The sequence below is a fragment of the Macrobrachium rosenbergii genome, chromosome 21, assembly GCF_040412425.1.
Source record: "Macrobrachium rosenbergii isolate ZJJX-2024 chromosome 21, ASM4041242v1, whole genome shotgun sequence".
In the NCBI taxonomy this organism is placed as follows: domain Eukaryota; kingdom Metazoa; phylum Arthropoda; class Malacostraca; order Decapoda; family Palaemonidae; genus Macrobrachium; species Macrobrachium rosenbergii.
Window position 1 is genome coordinate 59780717 of NC_089761.1, and position 26056 is coordinate 59806772.

The 26056-nt window shown below is 35.7% G+C and overlaps 1 protein-coding gene across 21 annotated transcripts in view; it reads right to left on the reverse strand.

Annotated features, from left to right (window-relative positions):
- Positions 1–26056, reverse strand: part of lap (like-AP180) — a 425173-nt gene that overhangs the window by 138748 nt on the left and 260369 nt on the right. For 15 of the 21 annotated variants that reach the window (XM_067123899.1, XM_067123895.1, XM_067123900.1 and 12 more), the window contains 4 exons: positions 23716–23953; positions 23239–23316; positions 12484–12525; positions 5638–5729 (listed from right to left, as the gene is read on the reverse strand). In XM_067123899.1, the coding sequence (XP_066980000.1) occupies positions 5638–5729; positions 12484–12525; positions 23239–23316; positions 23716–23953 (450 nt within the window). Of the gene's footprint in view, positions 1–5637; positions 5730–10269; positions 10312–12483; positions 12526–23238; positions 23317–23715; positions 23954–26056 lie in introns of all 21 variants that reach the window. The other 6 variants (XM_067123896.1, XM_067123897.1, XM_067123884.1 and 3 more) reach the window with 1 other exon arrangement.

Consider the following 26056-nt stretch of genomic DNA (forward strand, 5'->3'; position numbering starts at 1 on the left):
TTCACCCACACATTGGTGACCAGGTGGACTAGAAAGGTTGGTGCCTTACTACCTGACACCAACTCGTCTCCTCACCAATGACCAGAACTCCATGGGAGTGATCATGCCAAAAGTCAAGCCATGAAGCACCATGGACACAGCCATCAACGTGGATCCCAGGTTACTAGCCTTGGTGTAAGTGAGAGTGAGTCCCTCCTGCTGGAGTATTTCAAGTGGCAGGTTATCGATGAGACAACATAGTGAAGGATCTAATCAGAGTGGGGTGTCCTAAGTGCCCTCCAGCGTGTAATACTACTTTTTTCTTGTAAGCACAGGGGGAAGGAGTTTGCTCAACCTACTGACCCACAAATCGAGGAGTTAACCTCAGCCAAAACACTATGAGATTACTCTAACCATGATATCCTTACCAAAGGAGAGATTGAGTGTGCTGAGCAAGAAGGTACACAAGCTCTACTGCAGGACCTGAGGGTATGCAATTGGGAGAGCACCATCTGCTCTCTTGAGAGCTGCACAGAGCGCAGCTATCTCAAGAGGAAACTCTGCCCAGGGCCGGGACCAGGAGTGGGGAAGAGGGGGGAAGCACAGGACCTTCCCAGTGAGGGCTCAAAGGTGCAAAGGTGCATGGCTTCTATCCAATTGAGGGTGTGGTGATGCACTACCCCATACCAAGAATGCCAGTCACCCAAGGGTGGCCTAACATCTCTGCCCTGCCTAAAAGGGGAAGTGACAGTGCAAAGAGCATCTGGACCTCTTCCTATGGGAATACTACTAAGACTTCCTACAGTGGTATGAACCTGAGTACAATTAAGATGTGTAATCATATTTCTTACATTTCAGGGACATATTCAGCTCTCTGGAAGATCTACACACCACTGGTTTGAGTAGAGTTCATCGAGGAGATGTCACCAGCTCCTAAAGCTCGGCTACAATTGGAAACTTGGTCAGATGGGGGTGACTGCAGGGATAGAGGAGGGGTCTGTCCCCTAATGATGGAGTATGTGACTGCTGATCTCCGTGCTACCCAGGAGTCCAAAAAAAGGCAGAGACAGAGTAACAGAGCACAGACAATAATCAGAGAAGGCCAAACTTTCTGTAGACACGCAAAAGATGACAAATTTAGCTTCCTCATCGTCTGATGAGGGATGAAAAAGTTTGCTAGATAGTGATTTACTTTTCCTAGAATAGAAGACCTAAGGGAGGGGGAAAGGGGATGGTGACTGAGGGGTAAGAAAGATTTGGCAAGACTAGTTAGTTCCTGCGTGGGGTCACACACTAGTGATGCAGGAGAGTCCTTCCTAGGCTTCCTTCTTCTACTACAATGGAGACCAAGATACACATTCACCATAGGGAAGGGCTTATGTTCACTCCCTTCCTCTACAAGATGTACATACATACTTCGTGGGTCTACTGAAATGGGGGACAGAAGTCAGTTACACGGTCATCCACGACCATCACAGCAGCAGTGGTCCTCTTTATTATCCATATAAGTAAAAAACTGAGCCAACAAAATAAGAAAACAAAATACAGAAGGAAATGAACAGTGCCAGGACAAAACAGGAAAGAAAACTATAACAGTACTCAGCCAAAAATAACCACAGAAGAGTGATAGGATGCATCTACACATGATGACAGCCAAAGGAGTGATGGGTGGCATGCAAGAGAAGAGCGTTGGTAAGTAACTCTCTCCCTTATTTCCACCAGGAGACCCTCCTTATTAGTCAGTTTTAAAGACAGTCCAGCATATGCGCTGAAGAATACTCCATGTAAGAAAGGTGTAGCCAATGATAGTGTTTTTGTTGCCATTTTATGTGAAATGGCAAAACAACTGCATGCAGACCTCTTGAAAACCACGGCTGAGTGAGTACTGATACAGGAGGCACTCAAGTGCTCAGAGTCAGTCATGGGTGATTTGAAAATTCAAGAACAAGTGGCATAAACAGAATCATGAGGCTGCCAGTTCTGATAACATCACTGCCAAGAAAATATGTTGCAGAGGTTAAGGACTATGTAGAGGATAAAGGTTTTGTTCCCCAACAAAACAAGCATCTTTGGGAAGAATGCCAAACAGGACCTATATCACCTACGAGGAGAAGTCTATGCCGAGGCAAAAGTCAATGGAGGACATGCTAACTCTCTTGCTCTATGGGAACTCAAGTGGGAATTTAAAACTAAAGCCTTTGCTTATCTGTCACTCAGAGAACCTAAGGGTTTTTCAAGAAATATAACTAAAATTCATTCTGATGTGGCAGGGTAACAGTAAGGCTTGGGTAACCTGGCAATTTTTTACTGAGAGGGCAAATGAAGTGGTTGGTGCTACCATCAAGAAATACCTCAAGGAGAAACAATTGCTCTGAAGACCCTTTGGTTGCTAGACAATGCTCCTGCTCATTCTCCAGGCTTGGTGGTTGAATTGCTACAGGAATTCAACTTCATGAGGGTGAGGTTCTTGCCCCCTAACACAACTCATCTCATCCAACCCAAGGACCTAAAGGTCATCTCTAATTTTTAAACACTTCACACCAAAGCTTTATTCTTAAACCCAGACCTGCTGATCTCACAGCAATATTTCCAGAACACACAAAAAAGTTAGGCAGGTGACTGAAGGGTACCTGAAGCTTTGGGTGACATATATACAACTCTACTACAGAACATAATACATCTGAGACACAAAAGAATGCAGTGTTTGAGGGCATTCAAAGACCTTGAGTATGGGCACATGAGTCACAGATCTATATGCAGAAACTAATTTGATTTCACAGCTATTTTTTATTTAAAAACTTAGATGCAGTACAAAAACACCTAACCATTTCATGTTTTTCAAAAATGATCCTACTCAAATACCTGAGACCCCTACAAAACCTTGGAAAAAATAAACACTACTCTCAAAAAACATATAGATCTTTCATTTGACCTTTACTTTACAAGAATTAGATGCCATCAGTTCCAGCATAAAATCCAAACCACTGTAATAACAGACAACCTCTAATACAAACTAACTCAAAATAACTACTTAATGTAAAAGATTAACAAAACTCCATCATAACATGCATGCAGGGAATTTTCTTTGGGCAAATTTAGTCACAAAATTCCACTATAAGAAAAAGGTTCATAAATTCAGTTTATCATGATATGAAACAATGATTTATGAATATTTGGTCTAATGACCTAGCACTAAAACAGGTTATTCAGAACAACAATATGAATAGAGGCAAAGGAAATCCACAGTAGTATGAATACTTTACTCATATTACTGTTACTGAAAATTTTTGACCTTTTATCCACAAGAAGAACTTCATTAACCTGACTACTTGTAATCCAGTTCCTTCAGCATTTCCGTACAAATTTCAAATTTCCATGGCTAATGTAACTTTAAATTTTTAAGGCCACAGCACACTTTGTTTGCACCAGATGTATTCACCTGTTTATATGATGATGTGTTTAGCTCATGTGCAAACACAAGCAGAAGATCATGGCTTGTTTTCCAGCATTTAAATATAATATAAAATATACTCAGATTTAACCAAGTGAATTAAAGAAGTGTATCCTGTTCTGAACAAGGCTAGGCTATACAGTCGACCCTCGTTAAACTGGACCCATTAATTCGGATATTGGATAATATGGACACCGGAGAGGGTCAGCCAATTTAAAATACGTAATGTTCAACCACGATTTAAGATAGTTACTGTTCCTCCGCTTGTCGAGTACCATTTTCTTTTTTATTTCCCAAAGATAAATAAAAAGAAAATACTGTTCAGTATTTATACTGCACTAAACTGAAATGCTTTTAACTTGTAACCAATTTAACTTGTGCACAGTAAGTACCATCATAAAGAAACGCTATTGTCTGGAAGGGTAGAAAGTATTGTAGCCAATCACTGAGCATGCTCAGGTTTGCCTATCTGCTGCCTGACTGGTTAGCTATAGTATGATGCTTTGTATGTTTTTTAGGAAAGAAAAGACATGACAAAAGTTAACTTTAAAAAGACCCACCAATTTTGCAAAGTAATAAGAAGGAATTCATTCTATTCTTCATGTAATCAGTAAAGTACACACACTATTAAAAACTATGTATTGTATTCAAAACACACACACACTTATGTCATCATCAGCTTCTCTGAGCAAAACTTTCTTTCTCAGCCAGAATACAGCTAAGTGTTGCCATGATTGTGATTATCTGACTGCTGATGGCAAAAATTACTCAATAATTTGCTTTATATAATTATATCTTCATGAAAACAAGAACTCAACAATAATTTTAACTTTATTATAGTAGTATGAAAAATCCCACAACAGTTTGTCGTGGTGATGTGTCATCACTTGCGAATCCTATTCCTGGACCATCCTCAGATTTACCACTGACTGCAAACTGATGATGATGTTAATAACAATAAAAAAACAACCGTCTCCAAGATTGATATGATGAAATGTATTTTATAGTCTTACTTATTGTTAAAATTCACAAGTTGAATTACAATTATTTTGAGCATGTAAATTTTTGCATTTTACAGAATGTTTTTGTCGAAAACAAAGTGAGTTATTGAACGAATAGTCTTAATTGTCCCACTATTTTATTACTGATGATCTTCACTTATCTCACTTTTGTTTAACAGTATATTTTAATATAAACAATAATAAACTATAATGAATAAATAAGTAAAATGAAAAAACACGAAAAAAGGGAAGAAAATGTTTTTGCTGCAATAGTGATGTTTGATTATGCTCCTTACCCCACAGTTCCGAAATCCAAATAATTCCAAAAACCAAAGCACATCTGGTCCCTGGGATTTTGGGTAAAGGATTGCATACCTGTAATCTAAATTTCATTACCTTGCTTTTCATTTTATTGACTCCACTTCTTTTTTTCTTAACAATTATGTGTTCATGTATCTACATAGGCAGCTGAATTCTATAATTTTTATCATGTCTTATTCATCATTTTTCATTTTTTACCATGAGCTTTAATTAAAATGTTTCTACATTGGTTTATTATTCATACTCTTTATAAAAATAATGAAATACAGTATATTTATGGGTATTTATAGGCACATATACTAGATATCACCAGTTAAATTGGACTATTGGCTAAGACAGCCACCCTGGCCCCCATATTAGTCCATCTTAACAAGGGTCAACTGTATTCCTCCTCAAAACAAAAATACAAGTAATTTTTAATATACTTTATGCCTATAATAATTGATTTGCAACATACATAAAGCACATAATACAATAATATGGTTTTGGGGAAGAAGTGTCTGTTAAACTTGACAAAAAGACAAATATTACCCTGATGATAATATACATGGTACATATTTTAAAGTGATTATGGGGGTAGTTATTACCTACTGTTTAGAGGTAATCCTTCAGTAACTATGAATTTTCACTAATCCAGGACTCCTGAAGTTCAAGTAGTATTGGGTTAGTAAAGATCTAACTGCATACACTTTATGTTTTTTTACTCTGGATTTAATTTATTTCACATAAACGTAAGTACAGAAGCCTTTGTACCTTTCGTATATAATACTTCAGAACACAATGTGGTCTGAATAAGCTATCCTTTATTACTATCTAAACTACTTTGGATTTCCTTTATTTCAAAACAAATTATTGCTTTTCTCTATGTAAAGAAAAAGGGCTCACCTTGAATTAGTTGATGCTGATGAAGTAGGTGGTTTCTTCCCCTCAAGAGATGCTAAGTGTGCCTCCAGTGCATCTAAGAGACTGCTGGGAGCCTAAACACAATGGACACCATAAAACAATTAATGACATGAACTTCAAATATCCTACTTCTTTCCTAAAACCTTTTGCATGAAAGATATCAACTAAACTCCTCAATAATATAACACAAGTGATGCAAGCATACATACAGTATGTCAAGTGTGAAAATAAAGGTATCAAATATCTCTACTTGAAATTATGAAATTATTTATGAAGTCTCACAATGTGCTTTCCAAGACCAAAAACTGATTAAGACTTAAAATACGAATATTTCAAGCAAAAGCTCAAACATTTTAAATATTACTTACCAGAAGAAGGTTTTTCAGCTTTTTCTTAACTTTTAACCACCAATGTTCATGCATCGAATATTTAAAATACAGCCAAATTATACATAGGGAAATCATGCAGCAATCATACAGACTCTATAATGTTTAAAAAATTCAATGCTTAAGAGTCAACCCACTTTATATGGAACAGTCAGCTATTAATTATTTCCCCTTAAAAGAAATATTAACACAAGAATATTTTCCTTTGAGAATTACAGTTGACAAAGAATAAATAAAATATGAGTTTAAATATAGTTATATATAATATAAAGTGAGTTCCATATCAATGCAGCATAACAAACATGCAAACACATACTACATCATGCAACATAACAACAATATATTCAAGTTATCTGCATGTCAAATGACTACCTGTGATACGAGTACGATAAAAGACATCAAAATGGGAAAGTTCACTAATCAGTCAATCAAAAAACATTTATACATCTGTCCATCAAGTCAAGCATATGAATAGAAAGCCTCAAAAATATTGTTTCCCAACACCATTAAAAAGAGAACTGCCATTTATTAGCTCATGAGTAAATTTAAGTTGGGATATTGATTAAATCTGCAGTTCCTTAAGCAGGTGAAGTCCCGGTACTTATTAGCAAGTTTAAAAATTACTCTACAAGTTATGAAAATACCATTGTATAACCTTGCCTATTTCACTATGTATGAGCATAACCATTCTGGAATATACAACAGGAATGGTGGAATGATCTAGATCAAGTAAGACAAAATCTAATTTCATGAACTGAAATTTTCCATTTACAAAATAAAAAAATATTCAATTTAATAAGAAATTGCTCCCAATTAAATATGGCAAGCACTTAATCTTGGTACTTATAGTCTCTTACAGCAAAATTTTTAGTTTTAAATTCTGTTTAATTGAAGTATTTTTTTAATACAAACCCATCATTTAAATCAGATCACATTCATTGTCTTCACAAACATTAAGCTTATCATTCCCAGATCAAAAGAGGAGCATCAACTGGCTGGATGGCTGCCACTGCATGTGAAGAGGAGGATCCTGGGTTTCAGGTATTAAAAAACCTCATTTTTCATAACAGCAAGGACTCAGAGGAGAAATTTGCACAAATACAAGGTTTGCATAGAAAAAATTACTTAAACTGCCTTTTTTTTTTTACAACAAACCCATCCTTTACCCTAAGCCATATTTCCATTTAGATGGGATAAAGGAGCTACTACAGAAAACCCCTACAATGGCTTACTGGAACCATGGATTTGATTTAAAGCTCATGGAACATACATAAGCTAAAACCCAACAAATCTTTTAAATGAATGGGGGGGGGAGTAAAGGCTAACAAACTAAGGACTCTATATATGCGATTCAATACAACACTTTTAGAATTAAAAAAGGTTGCGTATGGTCATAATCACCACTACACAAGAGGAATAAAACATCTGACTGATCGTGTCTTGAAGGATGTCATCCAAAAAAAGAGGAGGACTGAAAAGGATGAACCCATGAAACTTCCTACCTTCAAATGGAGCAGGTCTCCAGAAACTCACTTTCACAACAGGATTTTCCATAAAGAACAGAAAGTGGAGAACTCTCACAACCTGTCTGATCCCAAGTGAAGATTTCTCAGTTGGCAGCAATTCCTGGGTCAACCTGAAAGGAGGAACAGCCTGGACATCCTCATGCTGATTGGATAATTGAAAAGTATCTGCCAAAGTAAAAAAAACTTCTTTGCCCAGAAAAGAAGGCCCAAGGTTGGCATTGGTGGTCTTGAGCTATAGCTAAGCTATTTGTTGACTCATGACAACTAGACTTCTTGCCTTCCTTATACGGGTGATACTTGAAGAGAACACCAAACTCTGACTTATCTCAAAGGCATCCTATCCCAAAACAACTGGGTACTCGTTTACTAGAAGATTCAAATCAGTTTCTCCAAAATACTGGGTTCAAGAGAACTAAGTAAAATTATGAGATTCTCTGGGAGAGTCTATCCAGGAGTTCAGTTGCCTCTTTAAACCCCCTCATTAAGTGTAAGCAGTGTTCACTTCCAATGAATTATTCAGTTCATCAGTTTATGCTGACAGCATTAAAGTCCATCTCTTAAAAGACTGATAGAGAAAGGGCTCCCAGCACAATGGTCTCTGCCTGACTGCCTAATGTCTGTTGTGTGGCCAGGAGTTCTGCACCTGCTGCCAGTCTTCTTACTGATGATTAATGGCTTGAAGAAATGAGAAGGTGGGCTTGGACAAAAAAGAAGTCATGCTATAGTCTCTCCTCTGCAGGCAAGCAAAACCAGCCAAATAGGAAGCTTGGGACTGCAGTTAGGTCTGCTTCATTTGCATACTCCAACAGAAATCTGGATTTTGCCATCTATTAGTTACATCTGCTGTTGTAGGCTTTCCAAACATGAACTACCAGCAAAGGAACCAATCCAACCCAGGCAAAGTCCACTACTAGAGGGTGACAGGTTAGGTCAGTTATTGTTCAACTGTAATAGTTCTTTGTCATTTTGGCTTATGTTTAAACTACCAAGTCAAAAAGTGGCAAAAAATCTCACATACAAAATATATCAAAATTTTGTAATATACAAGTATTATACATCAGTTACCTCAAACTTTCATTCTAAAATTAATTAAAAGATGTATCTGAAAATAATTCTGGGAATAATACTTAGTGCAATGAGATTACTCCTGATAACTGTTCCTGGAAAAATGGCAAGAAGTCAAATAAACCCCTTATTTAAGATAAAGTGATCAGAATAAAAAACTAGGGCTAATAAATCCCTAAAGCAAATAAAACGCTATTCCAGTCTGATTTCAAAAAGACTGAAAATTATAGTAAATGGTCAAGTAAATATAAATACTGTACTAAGAAAAAATAACAAAAGCAAATAGAAAACTACCCACGTGCAAGAGCAAAGAGAAACAAGCCAAGATACAGCCAGTTACTCTATGCAATGGCAAAATACTATACAACCCAAGGATTTTCAAATTCTTAATGCACAACTCATTATCGGTGCATTAAAAGTGGGCAAAGTAAGAGTAGGAAATGCATGAAAACATCCTTCTCTAAAAACAGATATGTAACACAATAATACCAATCTCAGACAAGGCATCACACTGCTAACTTCATTTCATTATTATTTTTCATTTTTGTTTTCCTTTTTTGACTTGGCAATAATAGTGCGTATAAAGCCAGCAGCTTCAATATTACATAAAATCTGCTTTATACTGTGAAAAATACATTCATAGTGACCATCAAAAGATGATATTGTTATGTTGACAGAAGTGTGATAAGCCACTGAAAATTTTTTGGGACCCCACAAAGTCTCAAAGCTAATGACTGCCACCAAGCAATTATAAAATAATAAGAGGGAGTAAAAGTGAGAAGAGAGATTACAAGTCCACAAAACAATGCATGCATATTAAATTAACTAACCAGCATTAAATTACATAAAATCTAGAAATAAGGTTAACTAAGAAAATTAAATTCACCATATGAAAACCACTCAAGGTCCACTCAATATAATTAGCTTAAAAATAACTATGATGAACTGAAAACTAAACAGGCTACATAAAGCAATATTTACTTGCAAAACACTACATTGTGTGCTGGCAAAATTTTACCTAAAATAAAAAATAATTAGAGACAAATGAAAACATCCATCGCCCTTATTGAAAGATGAAGTCCACGTTTGAAAAAGTCAAGATTTCTTCACAAATTACTATTTCTAACAAAAACAGGTGTGCAAAAGATGAGAAAATTGGAATAAAAACTATGATAATAAAATACTTAATAAAAAATAATCAGCAATGACTAAAATTACAGAGCTTGCTGACATAAGCTAGAAACAAAGAAGGGGGGATATTTCCTACATGGAACCCAGGATCCATTAGGAAACATGTACAGTGGCTTTTACCCAGCCAGCAGAATATCTTCAGCTTTAGATTCAGTAAAGATATGTTGAGAACTCATGAAGACCATGAATGTGGGGTAGAGTAAAAAATGGGTTTGTTGTAAAACAAGTAAATATTAAGATTTGATTATTATATCAATTCCCAAAACTTTGTTAACTCAAGAGCTATTTAGGGCATGAAGCCTGAAAAATCCCAGCTAAACAGTCAAAAACAATTCATTAAAGAGGAGAGGTCAAACTGTCCCATTAGTTGACTGGCAGGAAACTGGCAAAAGCTCATAGCATTATGACTGAAACACAAGAAAATATATCTTTGCTAAGCCGCCTACCTTAGTGAGGTCGGGGATATCACCTTTTTCTATGCCTACACTCTACAGACGGCCAGGTGCAAGGAAGGAGAAGGTTAATAACACGTACAATACACTATACAAAACAACTAAGACTTAGTTATAATCCACTGACATCAATATGCTAAGCTACAACCAATCCTTGAACTTGGTTACACAGATTTTTTATATATAGTAATTTTCACTGATCTACTCCTTCTTACATTATATATATATATATATATATATATATATATATATATATATATATATATATATATATATATATATATATATATATATATATATGTTATAATGCCAATCCAGAAGTTTTCAAATTCGACCAGTGTTGTGTGCCTGATAATCAATATTCAAAGCTCAAGTTGTCAAGAACCACAACTGACATTATCTCATTTCACAGATAAAGCTTTATGCTTTGTTTATTCCCACCCACCAAAAAAGGTCAACTAATTAAAGAAAAAATAACTCTCATAAATAGTATACATACTATGACATATTCAATCTGATACAAAATTCAATAAACAACAATTAAAGCGTTATAAAAACCACATACAACCTGTTTCAGAAACTATATGCCTATTTTTCAATAAGCAGCCCATGAATTATGCTGAGAAACAATTGTTCGGAATCATTCAACAGGCATTTTTTAAAGTGTAATTCCATAGAAACTTGCAGTAGAATGAAGGGACTCTCTAGAAGACACTCATTACTCCAAGCTATGTTTTACCCAAAATTGTACAAAATTAAATTCATATACTGCTAAAACTCCAAGGAAATAAGGGATTACCTTAGGAGAAAGGAAATTAAAGGCCCATCTACTGGAGCAAAAACTCTGAAAACACAGTCTCAAAGATAGTTACAATTTTTGCAAAATATAACAAGAGGGATAACACAAGATACTAGAAAAATTTAAATGTTCCCATTGGTTGTTGATTAAATGACAAATCTTGGGTAAGATCTGCAGATTACTCACAACCTAATCCTACAACATTTTTTGAGTCATCGGAAATCTAATTTAAGTAAGCTCACGATATATCCAAAATGGGTGTAAAAATATTTTGTGAAACTCCCCGTACAAACAAGACATAATGCCTAGCATCAAAAGTCAGTGATTTATATCTAAGTAATACAATACTTGACATTTACTGCAACAAAATAGACTTCTTGAAATAACAGAAACAAATCCTCACGGATAATGAATGTATGTAAAGTCATCAAAACAAACATTTCACATAACATCCTGCTAATGTTTCAAGTCTTTGAGGCAGATGGCAAAACCTAACCAGGTTTAATAATCTTTTGCTGTTAAGGCTCAAATGATCCTGAATATGACAATGATATACTTTAAAATACAACAAATTCTCAACTAGTTTAATGAACAAGATAAGATTACTGAAAGAGGTAAACTATACTATCTGGCAAAATCTAAAAGAAAAAAGGTCTCAGCATCACAGTCCTTAAGATACATGATTTCACCTACAACCATAATGATCAAGAGTTTAAAAACCTACAAGCAAAATTATTGTGTAATTCTTATCACAGAACACTGTCAAACAGATATAATGATATGTATCATTGTGTCTGCCATCTTTCATATTACTATTCATCTTACTGGTATTATTATTACTGTCCATAAATAGTTTAACCGGTCCACTAAGCTAGCATTCTCATAACTCTATCAGCCTGGCCTGAAGGTTTGCTAAATATTTTAGATCTAAGTAAGTAATTTACAACTTATATCTTTCATATACTCTGCTTTTCTCCCTCGAGGTAATACAGTAATTCTCAAGCAACAGCCTCATTTTCAAGTGTTAAATCCTAAAAATAGCAATAGCTAAAGACTTCTGGACACCTTTGTATATTGAGAGAGAGAGAGAGAGAGAGAGAGAGAGAGAGAGAGAGAGAGAGAGAGAGAGAGAGAGAGAGAGAGAGAGAGAGAGAGATATTTACATCAAGTTTCTAGCTTTGTGAAATGCTAGGAATGCTACATCATTATGACTTATGTCAAAAGCTGAATGTTATGCAATGGAATCCGTACAGGTGATGTTTAGACCCTGATTCTAGTGTAAAAAGATATATTACTTCAAGAAATCAGTAAACATACAAAAATCATAATAATAAAAAAGGAAAGAGAACATGTAAAGTAGCTAAATATGCAAGTGTTATCTTCCCAAAACTGCTTCACATCCCTCATACCTGTTTAAGATCTGGAATTTCAGACTTGTCCATTCCAACTGCCTATAGAAGGACAATGATATTAGAGGACAAAAATATTAATGCTTAAAAACTATCGTAGAGAACATATGCCCTAGACCTTATCTCAGAATCAACTCCATCCAGTAACTTGTCACCCAAGTAGATTTCCCTTCTTTGGTACCATATTAATTAAAGAATAACAAACACCACTAACACAGAACTACAAAAACTACTTATACCAAGCCTGATGTACAAAATTTTACTACTTTGCAGATCTTTGTAATGAAAAGGAACTGATTCTATAAGTAGTAATTAAAAATAAAAAGTAACTTTTTATTTCCTAATTGAAGTCCTTTAGAAAAAATTAAACTTGAACAAGCTTTGAAAAAATCCACTGTCTGATAAAGAAACAAAACTTACCGTTCATAACCTTGAAGATAAACATCCCAATTACATAATACACCACTATCATACAACAAAATATGTCAAATCTTTACTTGTTTCAAAATTATTTCTTCCTCTACCTATTTTCAGCCTCTCTTTAGAGCACTTCAAAGCATTTCCAAGAATCAACCACAACAAATCCATCCTCAATACACACTGACTAGTTCCAATCTGTTTTATACTAACAAATTAAGGGTTGTTATATCTTGTTCAACCTTTTCATTTACTCTGTCTCTCAAATCAACACACACAACTTTTGAAATAAATCAATTCAATACAGTACAGCACATATATTTTCATCTTGCCACTTAGGTACTTGCAAACAACAGAATAAATCAATTCAATACAGTACAGCACATATATTTCCATCTTGCCACTTAAGTACTTGCAAACATACTTGCAAACAACAGTACCCCTACTATGACAAGGCTTCTTCCCAAAGCTTTTATAACATTCACATTCCAATCATTACCACTGTGTCTGTTCCAGACTCTTGTAGCTCTTTTGCTGCCTTTAATAAAAATTCCAGATTTAATTCTTCTACTATCAACATTCTTGTCTGCATATACTTTTAAGTAAGTGTGGCCCAGCATACTTTTAATTCTGTTACGTAAACCCTAAACAGAACCTAATTTGGTTTAAAAGTATTTGACAGTACCATTAAGACCTTTAACAGGGACTCTGGGCAAAAATACATCTATTTTCTTTACTGATGTCATTTCAAAATCTTTCCTGAGGGTAGCAAAATGTTTAGGAAAGAACATAAATTCATGTAATCAAAATAACTCCTGTTGGTGGACACAGTTCAGCAAATTTTTTGAAAAACTGAAACAAAAAATTGGCAAGGGATAATAATTAGTTACTGCAACCTGCCTCAATATTCTCATAAGAATCGGTAAAAAATAAAGTATTAAGAACCTTTAAAAACATTCTTATTCTAAATCAACGCTCCTTACTTCTACTCTTTTCCTACTACGCAAGTCTGCTCAAGATTTGCTCTCCAATTTTTCAAACCCGATTTTCAATTATTAATTATTGATCATTACCACTCAAATAACATTTATCATCTCATCTGCCAAAACAATTTCTGCATGCTGTATTCGAGTATAAAAATACAACTTTGGCTGATAACCAGTTTTCCAACAGACTGCAAGCATAATGATAATTACAATATTAAATATGATATGCCATTGTGTATATAACCCAGAAAACAATGCTTTTATAACCAAACATGTTTTCATATGAACTCTTTAATTACACATTGTCTTTACTCTGTGTAACAGAGCTTATTTGCACCATTTTCTACTGATCAAGATCCATATGCCCTCACTGTGCAAACAGTCCTATCATGCCTCAGCTACCATTCTTTCTTCCCTGCCCTCCCAAACTCTGGGCGAGTGCAAGGATGGAAGGAAGGCACTCCTATGAATAATGGGTTTATATGAAAAACAAATTTTAAAACACTGTTTATTACAACCCTGTTAGTCATAATTGTGGAATCACAATTTATGAGGGAAAACAAAACTGGGTATGAAGACAAGATGATACTAATATAACTAGAGTCTCCCCTCACAAAAAGCACAAATAACCAAGTAGATAAAAAGTAATCTGTTTCATCAGTCAGTCCACTGGGATCCATAGTTTAAGTAAAACACAAACTTGTACTCCACTCACCAGCAACAGATACTCTAAAATAACCCTGCTTCCAATGTGCTATAATTATTACTGTTAATATTAAAAAGAAAAATGCCAATTAAGAAAAATACAAATTAACTTAAATTTATTTCTATTTCTTTTATATATACAGATTTTTAGAGATAAAAAATTTTTAAAATACTGCTCTTGGCTGGTGATACCTCTGCCACCATCCCCATAGTCCTTGTGATATGAGTTTTCAGCCTGGCAACCCGTTGATATTCGTTCTAGCTCTTCATCTTGCCCATGTTTGACTGTATGCCTCCACATGCTCATCACTAATCTTTTGCTGCATTTCAGTTGGGGAATTTTCATTGATCCTTCTCTCATGGCCCTTAAGCTATGGTAGTTGACTTTCTGACCAGATATAATAAGCCTTTTAGAGATAATTTGTTATTGATGTTATCTAGGCTACTGAATATTCTGTTTCCTACCATTGTGAGTTGTGGCTGCAAGTGCCCCTTCGATTCTCCGCATTTTTTGTATCATTTACTTTCTTGGAGATTCATCCAATAACTTTTATCTTAACGTAAAGCTAAAACATTATTTCTGTCTTCGTGTTTATTGCTCTTTTGAGATCCTTTTTATACAAATTTATCAAAAACTCACCTCTTTCTTGTTCATTTCAAAATATTTTTCCAAAAGGTTGATGATACCATCCTAGTCTCCCCAAAGTAAAAAGGTGATACCCTTTTCCACATGGAATATAAAAAAACCCCCCTTAGCCCTTTTCTTCATCAGCTTGTTATACTATACCTCTGCTTTTCTTTTTAACTGAATTGCTAAAATGAAAGGTGAAATCATACTTGCCATTTTATAATTTATTATTGGTTACTTTTACTTTTTTTGTCACATGGTACTTTATTAAGGCTTTACTGTTTTCATTCACTGAATTTTTTCCCTGCTAACATAAAACTTATTTGGCTTTAATTTTTTCATTGCTAACTAAAACTTATCTGGCTTTCTTAATACCTGCACTCTATGAACCATTCTAGGTACAGTATGCAAGTTTCAAGAAACTCATTTTTGTGTGATTATCTTCTTCTATATTTTGGATCACATTCTGAAAGTCTTTAAAATAAACCAACTACCAACTAATATGCCTCTCTTGGCATTTTCAACATGGTATGAAAAAAAATTTAAGTGTGCAGCCGCATCAGCATGTTTCCAGTATACAACAACTTCAAAAATGACACAAAACCCACATAATTGCCCAATAATTTTGCTATGAGTGGCTGAAAGAGACTGGCATAACTCCCACAGTATACAACTTACTTAACAAGAAACAAAATGATAAATTTTTTAAAGTAATTTGTATTTTTCCTAACATAAACCTGAGGTCTTTACATATAGGATTAACTTTCAGCCAGCTGGAAATCCAGCCGTTAAACTTTTGCAAGGTGGTTATGGTAACAGTAAGGGCAGAGCACCGCCTACCAAGTTGGACTGCATTCAAATCTACGCATTTTACCTTTTGGGCCAGGTAAGAGAATGAGGGGTGGTATGAGGTGGGTCCTTTACGTAAAGACCTCAGGTTTGTATGCTAGGAAAAATACAAATTACTTTAAAAATTTGTCATTTGTTCCTACACAAAGACAAACCCTCCTTCTTTACATATGGGAGACTTACTTTTGGAGCGAGAATTCCGAGTAAATCTCTGAAATGCTTGGGAGTTTGGCTCACCTGGGTACTCTCTTCCTGGTCATAAAGAGCAAAGGAAGGAGACCATACCTCTGATCTACTGAACAAGAGAGATGTTCAATTGTCACTTCTGTGCATTTCGAATTAAAGGAATGTGATATCCTTGATTCGATAAGGTTTGGATGAACCCCCAGTGTCGGAGACTATAAAGCTAAGAAAAACCAACTGGTTTGCTCATAGTCAGTCCCTCTCTCCCCTTGCTAGAGAGAAGGAAGGATTTGGATCTACTAATCAAAAATAGCTAGATTATAGATAGGATACTCAGTCATCTAGATTACCTGCATGCCCGCCAGTCCAGCACGTGATGGCTCGTTCACTGTTCCTCTGCCCACTGGAAGAAGGAGGAAGACAGGAGAAAGGGAGGAGACCAGTCTCCCCCCCCACACACACACACCTACCTCCTTGCAGCCGTACACCTTAGGTGAGATGTAACCTGTCCCTCAAGAGCTGGGTGAACTACATGAATTGTTGAGCATCCACCACAGGATCCACAGAAAAGGAGACCAGGGACCTATGGGCAACGTCCCAAGGTACAGGAGATGAATGTGATCTGCACGATTACATTCCATCCTAGTACTCGACTGACAGGTTCTTCCTGAATGCAATGGCAGACCAATGCCCCGGCCTCGAAAGATCTGGTCCGAAACGTACTAATGTCCACCAAGAAGTTGCGGGGTATGCTCATTTGATCATCTCACTAGTCAGAGAAATGACAATTTGGACACTGTTTTTCAGCCAATTCGGAGCCAACTAACGAGTTGTTGGCATTGGGTTGAAAGTCTAGTCTTTAAGGAGGCAACATAGATGTTATACTGTCATTTGAACCACACAACCATAGAAGAGGAATGATCCATCTTACTCATCACTTTCGAAGCATGTAGAATGACAAAAGGCATAAGCTTCTAGATGTAAATGGATACCAAAGATGTCTTACTTTATTCAAAGGTGCGAGAAGACAGAGCAGAACAGCGCAAACTTCAGTATGTCATGAAAGAAGTGACTATGGCCAAGCCTCTTCGGAGGTTAAACGAATTTCTGGAAGTCAAAGTGCCAAGATCAACTGTCCTTATCTCCTGACTTCAGCAAATGTCTGTTGTAATTACATCCACCATGCTTGGGATGTCTGGTTGGCCACTGTACTGAACGATGTTCTGTCTGCTCATGTACTTGCACTGCAATAGAGCAAATGAAAGGACACTAGGATCTTTTGTTGACCATGGCACTAAGTTCCAAGAAAGGAAGTGTAGGAGACTGCTGCCCTGGTCAATGTTCCAAAGAATGAAAAATCTCTGGAGGAGGATAGTGTAACCATGGCACTACCTTGGTGTTGTTGCTGTCATGGGAGTGCCTATTCGGACACAGACTCCTGAAACTGTCTTATGATCCACATAATATTCTCTCTTCGGGTTGTGGATCAACTGGTAATTACAGCAGCAGCAGCTAACTTCGCTGATCAGACAAGAAGCAATATTTTCAATGTGGCCTGGTCAATGGCTGTTATAGCCACAGTCCGTAGAGACTACTCAGCGTAACATCTGAGTGTCAAGATTGAAGGACTAATTGACCATCTTTATAGAATGAACAATTCTTTGAAACGTTGAGGTGTCAAGACCAACAGGTCACTAACACTGTCCCTACTGAATGAACTTGTCTGTCATACATCCACCATCCTGGAATGTGTCTGGTTGAGTGCTGTGCTGAGGTGCTACTGCAAACCGTGCACCCAAACTGTCAATGGAATGTGTCTGGTTGACCACTGTGGTGCAGATTAGGTCAGGCTAGGCTAAGTTTGGTTAAATACCCAACCTAACTTAACCAAACCTAGACCCTTGAAGAATGGGTAACTACCTTCTCACTGATGCCATGAAACAAGAAATGCCAGGATACTGAAGTGAAGAATTGGCAAGGTTAGGCTAGAACTAGTTAGGCTAGGGTAAGCACCCAACTAAACATAACCCAACCTAGCCCCTTGCAGATCAGGAGACTACATCCTGGTTGATGCCATTAGACAAGTAGTTCCAGGATACTGACATGCAGGTCTGGTAAGGTTACACTACAACTAGTTATTCTAGGCTAAGTTAGGTTAAGTACCCAACTTAATCCAAACCCAACCTAACCTCTTGAAGAGTAGGTGAATGCCCTTCGGTTGATGCTCTGAGGCATGGAGTATCTATCTCTGGAGGGGAAGTGTGTACAACACCCCAAGGGGATAGTTGTCGTCTCACCATTAGGCTAAGTTCTCTCACCTCTCTCAGAGAGGATGGGAAGGAATGGGGAGACCTTGTCGAAGACCATGACCACCCCCTCCATCTTCAATAATTAGTCTTCATTCTTGTGCTAAGAGGAGTATTGCAGAAGAAAACAATGAGGCTGTTGTACTGAGGTGTAGACCTGATCTGTAGATCTATGGACCTAGAAGTAATTTCGATCGCACAAGAAAAAAAACCTTGCATGATCAGAATTGATTGAATCTTGTTTCAGAAGTGTAGGTTGGTATGGTTTTACATAACTTCAGTGTAAACGAAACTAACCTGCAGTCAAAGTCAACAGGAATCTGCAGAAACCCATACTGACAAACTGTAATTACCTTGGCTCAGGGCATCGAAGGTTAATACATACAGTGTATGAACAATCAAGAGTCAATGTTCAAATGTGAACGATGAAACAGATTTCTTCCTACCTGAAAAATGTTGAAGTTTCTGGCTGAACACAACAAAAAGACTGTCAATTCCTGCAATGACAGCCGTATGGGTCTGATAGAACAAATTCGTTCGTTCAGTTGTAAGAGTTATGAAAAGGATGTTGGATACTATGATGAAAACGACTGATGAAGGTCGTAACTTATGTCAGAAAAGTCTTGGAGAACGATCCGTTCATTCGGTGAAGTGGATGTTTACCGAAAACGGAGGCTGACCGCTACTGATGAATAAGACCCACGTCAACTTACGTTATGAAGGATGTAAAAGTTGGCAGAACAATCCCATTCACTTGTACGTACTGTAGATAGTATGGTAACGTATGGTGCCTTCTTCCTCCTCTGATGCTTTCTTGGCAAAAATCCTCCACTGCTCAGGAGGCCAAGAACAACATTCAGAGAGGGAAAGGGAGCAAGCCTTCGACTCACCCCCAACCACCACGACGGGGCAAGAAACAAGACAGGGACCAAAGGCACTGCCAAACATCTTGCAACATCAACCTCCATGTTGAGGGAGAGGGGGAAACTTGCTAAGTTTAGGTAAGAAGTATCCACATATAACAGAATATGAAACCCTCACCTAGAAACACAAGAAACCCACCTTGACTCAATCCTCTCAATTTACACATCTAAAAGACTAATACATTACAACATTCCAAGAAATTGTGTAGTCGAAAATATAAAAAACATTGCTTGTTTATGAAAAGGCATTTCAGAACAAGGAGGAAAAAAATGTCAAAGAGGGATGTTCTTAAAAAAAGGCTGAGAGATGTCTAAAAAATAGAACAGTTAAGTCAAAAAAGAAAACACAATACACGAAACAAACACCAAGGAGATAGGTGTTGAGTTTGCACAAATACAAAAAGTAAAATGATGTATAAGGAGAAAGGTTCCAAAACTCATGCAGGCTAAAACATGTCAATATGGCTATGTAGCAAGAATAAGTGAATATATCATTAGTGGGACAGAGAAAAACATGTTGAAATGTTTCAGTATATCAATATACGCAAGGAATAAACAAAAAATATAAACAATATATTATAAATCAAATATGTTCAAACACATAAGAGATAGTCGGACGGCAGGACAGAGAAAGAAATGCACGTCCAAAAGAAAACTGCGTAGATTTGAATGCACTCCAACTTTGTGGGTGGTGCTTCTGCCCCTACCATCGTAACTCTTACCATAACCACCTTGCAAAAGTTTAACGGCCAGATTTCCAGCTTGCTGAAAGTTAATCCCATATGTAAAGACCAAGGGTTTGTATTCGTGTAGGAAAAAATTACATTCTATGAAACAAATAAACTTGAAGACCTATTCAAAATACTGCACTCATCAAGTTTAATCAGACTGAAATAGTAAAGAATTTCTCTAGTAGATTATTATCAGGAAGTGAAATCACTGAGTTAGGTTTGACTAAAATTTTGGCATAGTTAAAGGTTAAGACTATGATATTGATGGAAATAAATTAAAAAAAAAATAACGTAACAACACATCTTAGATGTTATAAATGGGCATAAGCAACAATCCTTCTGTGTGCCACAAAAATTAAACAAATCTCTAAATAGAAATAGGAATTATAAAGATATTAATAATATGAAGGCAAATAAGGGCAACGCCATAATTGTGCTTAACAGAAATGACTACAAAAAAAATTCTAAGAACATTAGCAGTTGAAAATACCTATCCTTCCTTATTATGAAAACTGAAGGTAAACATATGGAAACAATTTTAACTCGACATTAAAAAAGTTATATATAAGAGAATTTTACAATAAAGCTTTATCCCCTATATTATCAGAAATTTTAAACATGTATGCTTCTCTCTACCCAATAAAATCATGGCCAAGACCCTTGACTCATTGCCATCATTGGGGAACTCGGAGGGTGGCAGCTGAGAGGCAGTGCCCAAGTGCTTTGATGAAGTTAGACAATAAAATAATGGAAGTCTTGCACCTCAGCTGCTGAGTTAGCAAATTACAATCAGGCCAATTTTTCTCCAAGAAAACTATGAGATTAGAGGAGTCCACTCCGCACCTGGATTTCTCATCTGTGGCATGAGCATGAGCTGCCAAAAACATAAACATGCCCAGAGGAGTATAAAAAAAAAAAGGTAGTCCAAGATGTAATAAGCCATGTTTATAGGAACTTTCCTGAGTGAATGGCAACTACTGATCAACTAACCAATCCTTACTAATCTGTACATTTGCAAAGGTGAACACTGCTGACCCTCACAAACAGGACCCAGAGTAGGGGTCCTTATCTACTCCTTATTAACCCTTTGCATCTGGACACGGTCATGTGAGGCATAGTAATAGATCCGGAGCACCTCAGGTGACAATCTATTTCTTGCACCATGCAGTCTGAATGAATTTTGCAGGAAAAATGTTCAAATCACCTGAATGGGACATAATTGACTTACGGCAACTTTTATGGCAACACTAGCAGCTCAGTAGTGGATAGAGGGAGATCAGTGTGACTCTGAGATTTCATGGGGGAATGTACTACACCTCCCCATCACAGGACATCTTGTATGTACTTGCTAATAAATAAAACCAGGGACTGCTGTTGGTTTTAGTTCATATCTTTTATGTTAGTATGGCAGGTATAATTGTAATTTTGCAAACTAAAATACAAAGAAATATTCAAAAAAACATGTAAAACTCACAAAAAGGTACTGATCACCTCAGTACATCTTGTAAGTATTTTGCCATAAATATACTCAGAATTTGTTACTGATTTCAGTTCTTATCTGTTATGATATAGTGTGAGTTGTAATTGTAATTTTACACAATATAAAAAATTAGAAAAAACATCAATAACTTTCAACTTCCCATGGAAGGTATGAAAAAACTTGAAAGAATTTTTTTCTTATGTGCATTTGCATATCTTCCTCTTTCCACTGACATGTTTTTTTTCTTAAATTGGCCAACCTTAAAGTTTGCCCGGTCTAGGGGTATTCTTAATATACAGTAAACTTTAGCCCATCCTGGAAGGTTTAAGGAATTAAATAAACATGTTACAGGCCCTTCCAAGCCATCTGTGACACATACACTATAGAATAATAAACACCACTAGAAAACAGCAGAGATAAACAAAATAAGTCTATACTTTCACCCAGCATTTCTTGAATCTAAGAATATTCACATCACCACCATACAACTAAAGGATAATCGCATGCTGAATTTTTTAAGCAAATATAATTTCAAATACCATTAATACATACAGGGAATCATTAAACAATAATAAAAGCCATTACACATGTAAGCAAACTGAATGCAAAGGGTTAATGTAAAAACAATGGTGTGACTGAAAAAACTGTCAATTCAGTTGGGCAGGATAAACACCAAAATAAATGACAAAATATTTATTAAGTTAAAATTACTGCAAAAAAATTAACCAACACAAAAACACTAGAAAATAGTGTACCTCAAAATATGAAATAATGGGATACTAACAGTATTGTCAAGAAAGGTACAAGAAGAGCAGATTATCCAAGCAAGCAACACTGAATTATATAAAAGGAAATGAAAAATAAGACAGAAAATGGAATGAAAGATAGTGATGGTCCCTTAAAAAAGAACCAACAAGAAAACAATAGAAAACAGAGTATGTACCCCAAAACACGAAAAAATGGCATACTAACTGTACTGCCCAGAAAGGCAAGAGAAGTGCACTCTCTCCCAAAAAGCAACACCAACGAATTAAGAAAAAACTAAGGGAAACAAATTCAATTCTCCACAAAAGGAATGAAAGAGAACAAAAATGAAATAAGAGATAAGTGAAGATGTAACAGTTGAAATCACTTGGAAACCAAGTCCTGAAAGAGTGACATAGCAGTGTGTACATGCCTTAGTCACCTAAACCAATGAAGGGTAGCTGAGGCATCATAGAAGGAGCAGGCACATACAGAGAGACCTTCTTGCTCCTGATTGGCAGGAAGTTGAAGTGAAAGGGCTTGTTGCATAGAGGAAAGGCAATATATGATCAGTGAGATTGTAACAAACAAACTTTTCAATCTCAAATTTTCTTAACATAAACTCGAGTTACCATCTATAAACTGTTAAATATCTTGAAATCTATAATATATGCAAACCATTATGAGTTTCTCCTTTTTTAATTATGATATAATCATATGTTGTAAAATTCAACGTCTTTGTAAATGTTTTGCGATCTCTAAACAGAAAAATAAAAGATTCACATAAATGTAAGACTGCTTACCTCAGCGACTTTCAAAAATTCTGACACACGGTCCATACGAATGAGAAACTTTTTATAGCAGTCCAGGGCATCTCTTGCCTGTGTAACAAATAAAAATAGACCTACAGCACAAACTATTTAAAGGACATGAAATACAACCATTAGACTCTGTCAATATTTGAAATCTCAAACTAGTAATTATGTAATCACTTTCAAAAGAATATTTCAACACAGGCAACCGAGTACTTTCATGGGGAACTAAAAATGTCTATTACATGAAGTTCTCTACTAGTTTATATTGCACATAAAAGTATTCAATATCCCGTCTCTAAGCCCAAGATCACTAACATTGTTATGAAACAGCTTTCTACCAATCAAATTTCTGAACTGTTCTTTAAAACTGCAAAAAACTTACTTGACACTGAAAAAATCACATGAAATAAGACAAACAGTAATAACAATCACTATAATGTAAACTGAACACTAGCAAACATTCACCTGTTTCTTGTTCATTTCAAAATATTTTTCCAAAAGGTTGATGATACCATCATTGTAGCAAGCAAACAGTCGTATCAGGTCCCTGAAGAGGAGCATAAACCCTGAGTTGATGACTCCATTACTGAGCTCATTGGCAGTACAATCAAAATCGAGGAGGGCATCAAGCTGAGCCTGTAGCACTGGCAGGGTCTTGAGTAACTGGTCTGTGGGCATTGTCCGTAGAGTTCCATCCTCTTTCCTGGAATAAGTTTTTTTTAATAAATACTGACACTTGTAAAATGAAAATCAGGTTAAACTTGAAGTCTTTATTATAAATGTAGCATAGTACAAAAATATAAATATATACCTATACTCTTCATTAATTGCATACTGTATATGTGACAAGCACATATTTATGAGGTATCTACATAATGTTTACTGTATATGCAAATCGTTTAATTCATGGCGATTAAATTTTCTTTTATCTTCTTCCTTTTTCTTATAGTTTTCAATCACTCAACTCTTTACATCTACAGTTTGCAGTTAGTCCAGAGTAAAGTGCACAAATAAAATTTTTGTCTTTTTCTTTCAATAACGTCTATAACTTTACTTCTACCGTCTACCTTTTTTTTAACAGCATTTTAGATGCCCACATTGGCCAAACATCATTTCAAAGGAAATCTGGCACTAAACTGGATTGTTAGAAGATTCACCTTTGTCAACAATCTAAATAGCATTTTAATATACCAAACCATCCTAGCGGATGGCTGACATGGATTTTATTATATCCAATGTACATATGCTTTAATACTTGAATAAAAAATTTATGGTATGCTTTAATACTTAAATAACAAAATTTATGGTTATGGTTAAGTTAAGACCCCAAGGCATACAAGACCAACCCAAATTTCAAAGAGGAATACTTAAAAAAAAAAAAAAAAAAAAAAAAAAAGCCTACTTTTATTGAAATGTATGGCTACAGTATGGCAGAAAAATCATAGATGAAACATGCAACAATGGCAGCATGGAAATGTTTTTAATAAATTCTACTGTAATTTATAGGAGAAAACAAAAGCAGTAAATTTTTTTACACTTCCTCCTCCTCCACCTCTACTACATAACTCTGACAGCAAAAATGTAAATTTGCAAAATGAAAAAACATTAGGCTCAATATTAGAAACTATTTAAAAGTTTTTGTATCAAAATAAGATTTCCAATGTGTTTAATTATACAATGTTACATACATGATAGTATGTTCTGATGTAAAGTCAATGTGCCAACCTAGTGTATATGCTAGCCTGCATGTGTGTATACTCTATCTCTCCCCCTCAGTATTTTTATTGACATTTATTCAGTGCAGTGCAGTGCAGTATTTAAATACATATTTTTCAAGGTAATATAGTATTATTACATGTATAATCTATGAACACACGTGCATCATGTTAAGGTAAACTGTGCATTTACTATACTGTATATGAATTCATGCACTCCTCATATTACTGCCAGTTAGGAGTGCACAGAATAGTATTAGTTCAATATGTTTGGAATTATTTAATAATAAAACTATAAAACTGTTTACTGTTTATTGTGAATGACAAATGACAGTTCAGGATACACATAGAAGGATATTTCCCTTGCTACCATTTCAAATAACAAGCAACCCTTTAGTCTCAAGTGTACAGGTTATGAGGGATTTTATTGTAATAATAATAACAGTATTGTAGTTATACTGATATTTTAGTAAATACTGGTAATATTAAAGTATTATATACTTTGACTATGTACAAAGACTGGCAGTTTAGTAGTACCTGGGTATACAACAGTCTACCATATATCTCTAAATTGCACATTACGACTCCAGTGATGTATTTTAAGCCAATTTTGGGGGAAAAAAGGAGGGGATTTACCTGCCACTGAATATGGTAAACAGATTTTAAATCTCAATGAATTGTCATATTTTATATTTCATTTTCACGTACAGTACCCTCTCGATTATCTGGATCTTCATTATCCAAAACTTGACATTATCTGACACAACTGGACCAGGGACCAAAGATATATACAGTGTCAAGTAATACATATATTTCTAATAATTTGGAAAATATACTCTATAATGGTTGGCAATGGTGCATTTAACATTTACAGAAGATGAATCTTATTCATAACATGCCCTCAGGGGCCATGGACTTGAAATTTAAGCTTCCAAACAATATGGTGTTCATCAGGAAGAACTAAGATGATGTCAAGTTTACTATACCTTAGTTTAACCAGACCACTGAGCTATTAACAGCTCTCCTAGGGCTAGCCCAAAGGATTAGATTTATTTTACGTGGCTAAGAACCAATTGGTTACCTAGCAACAG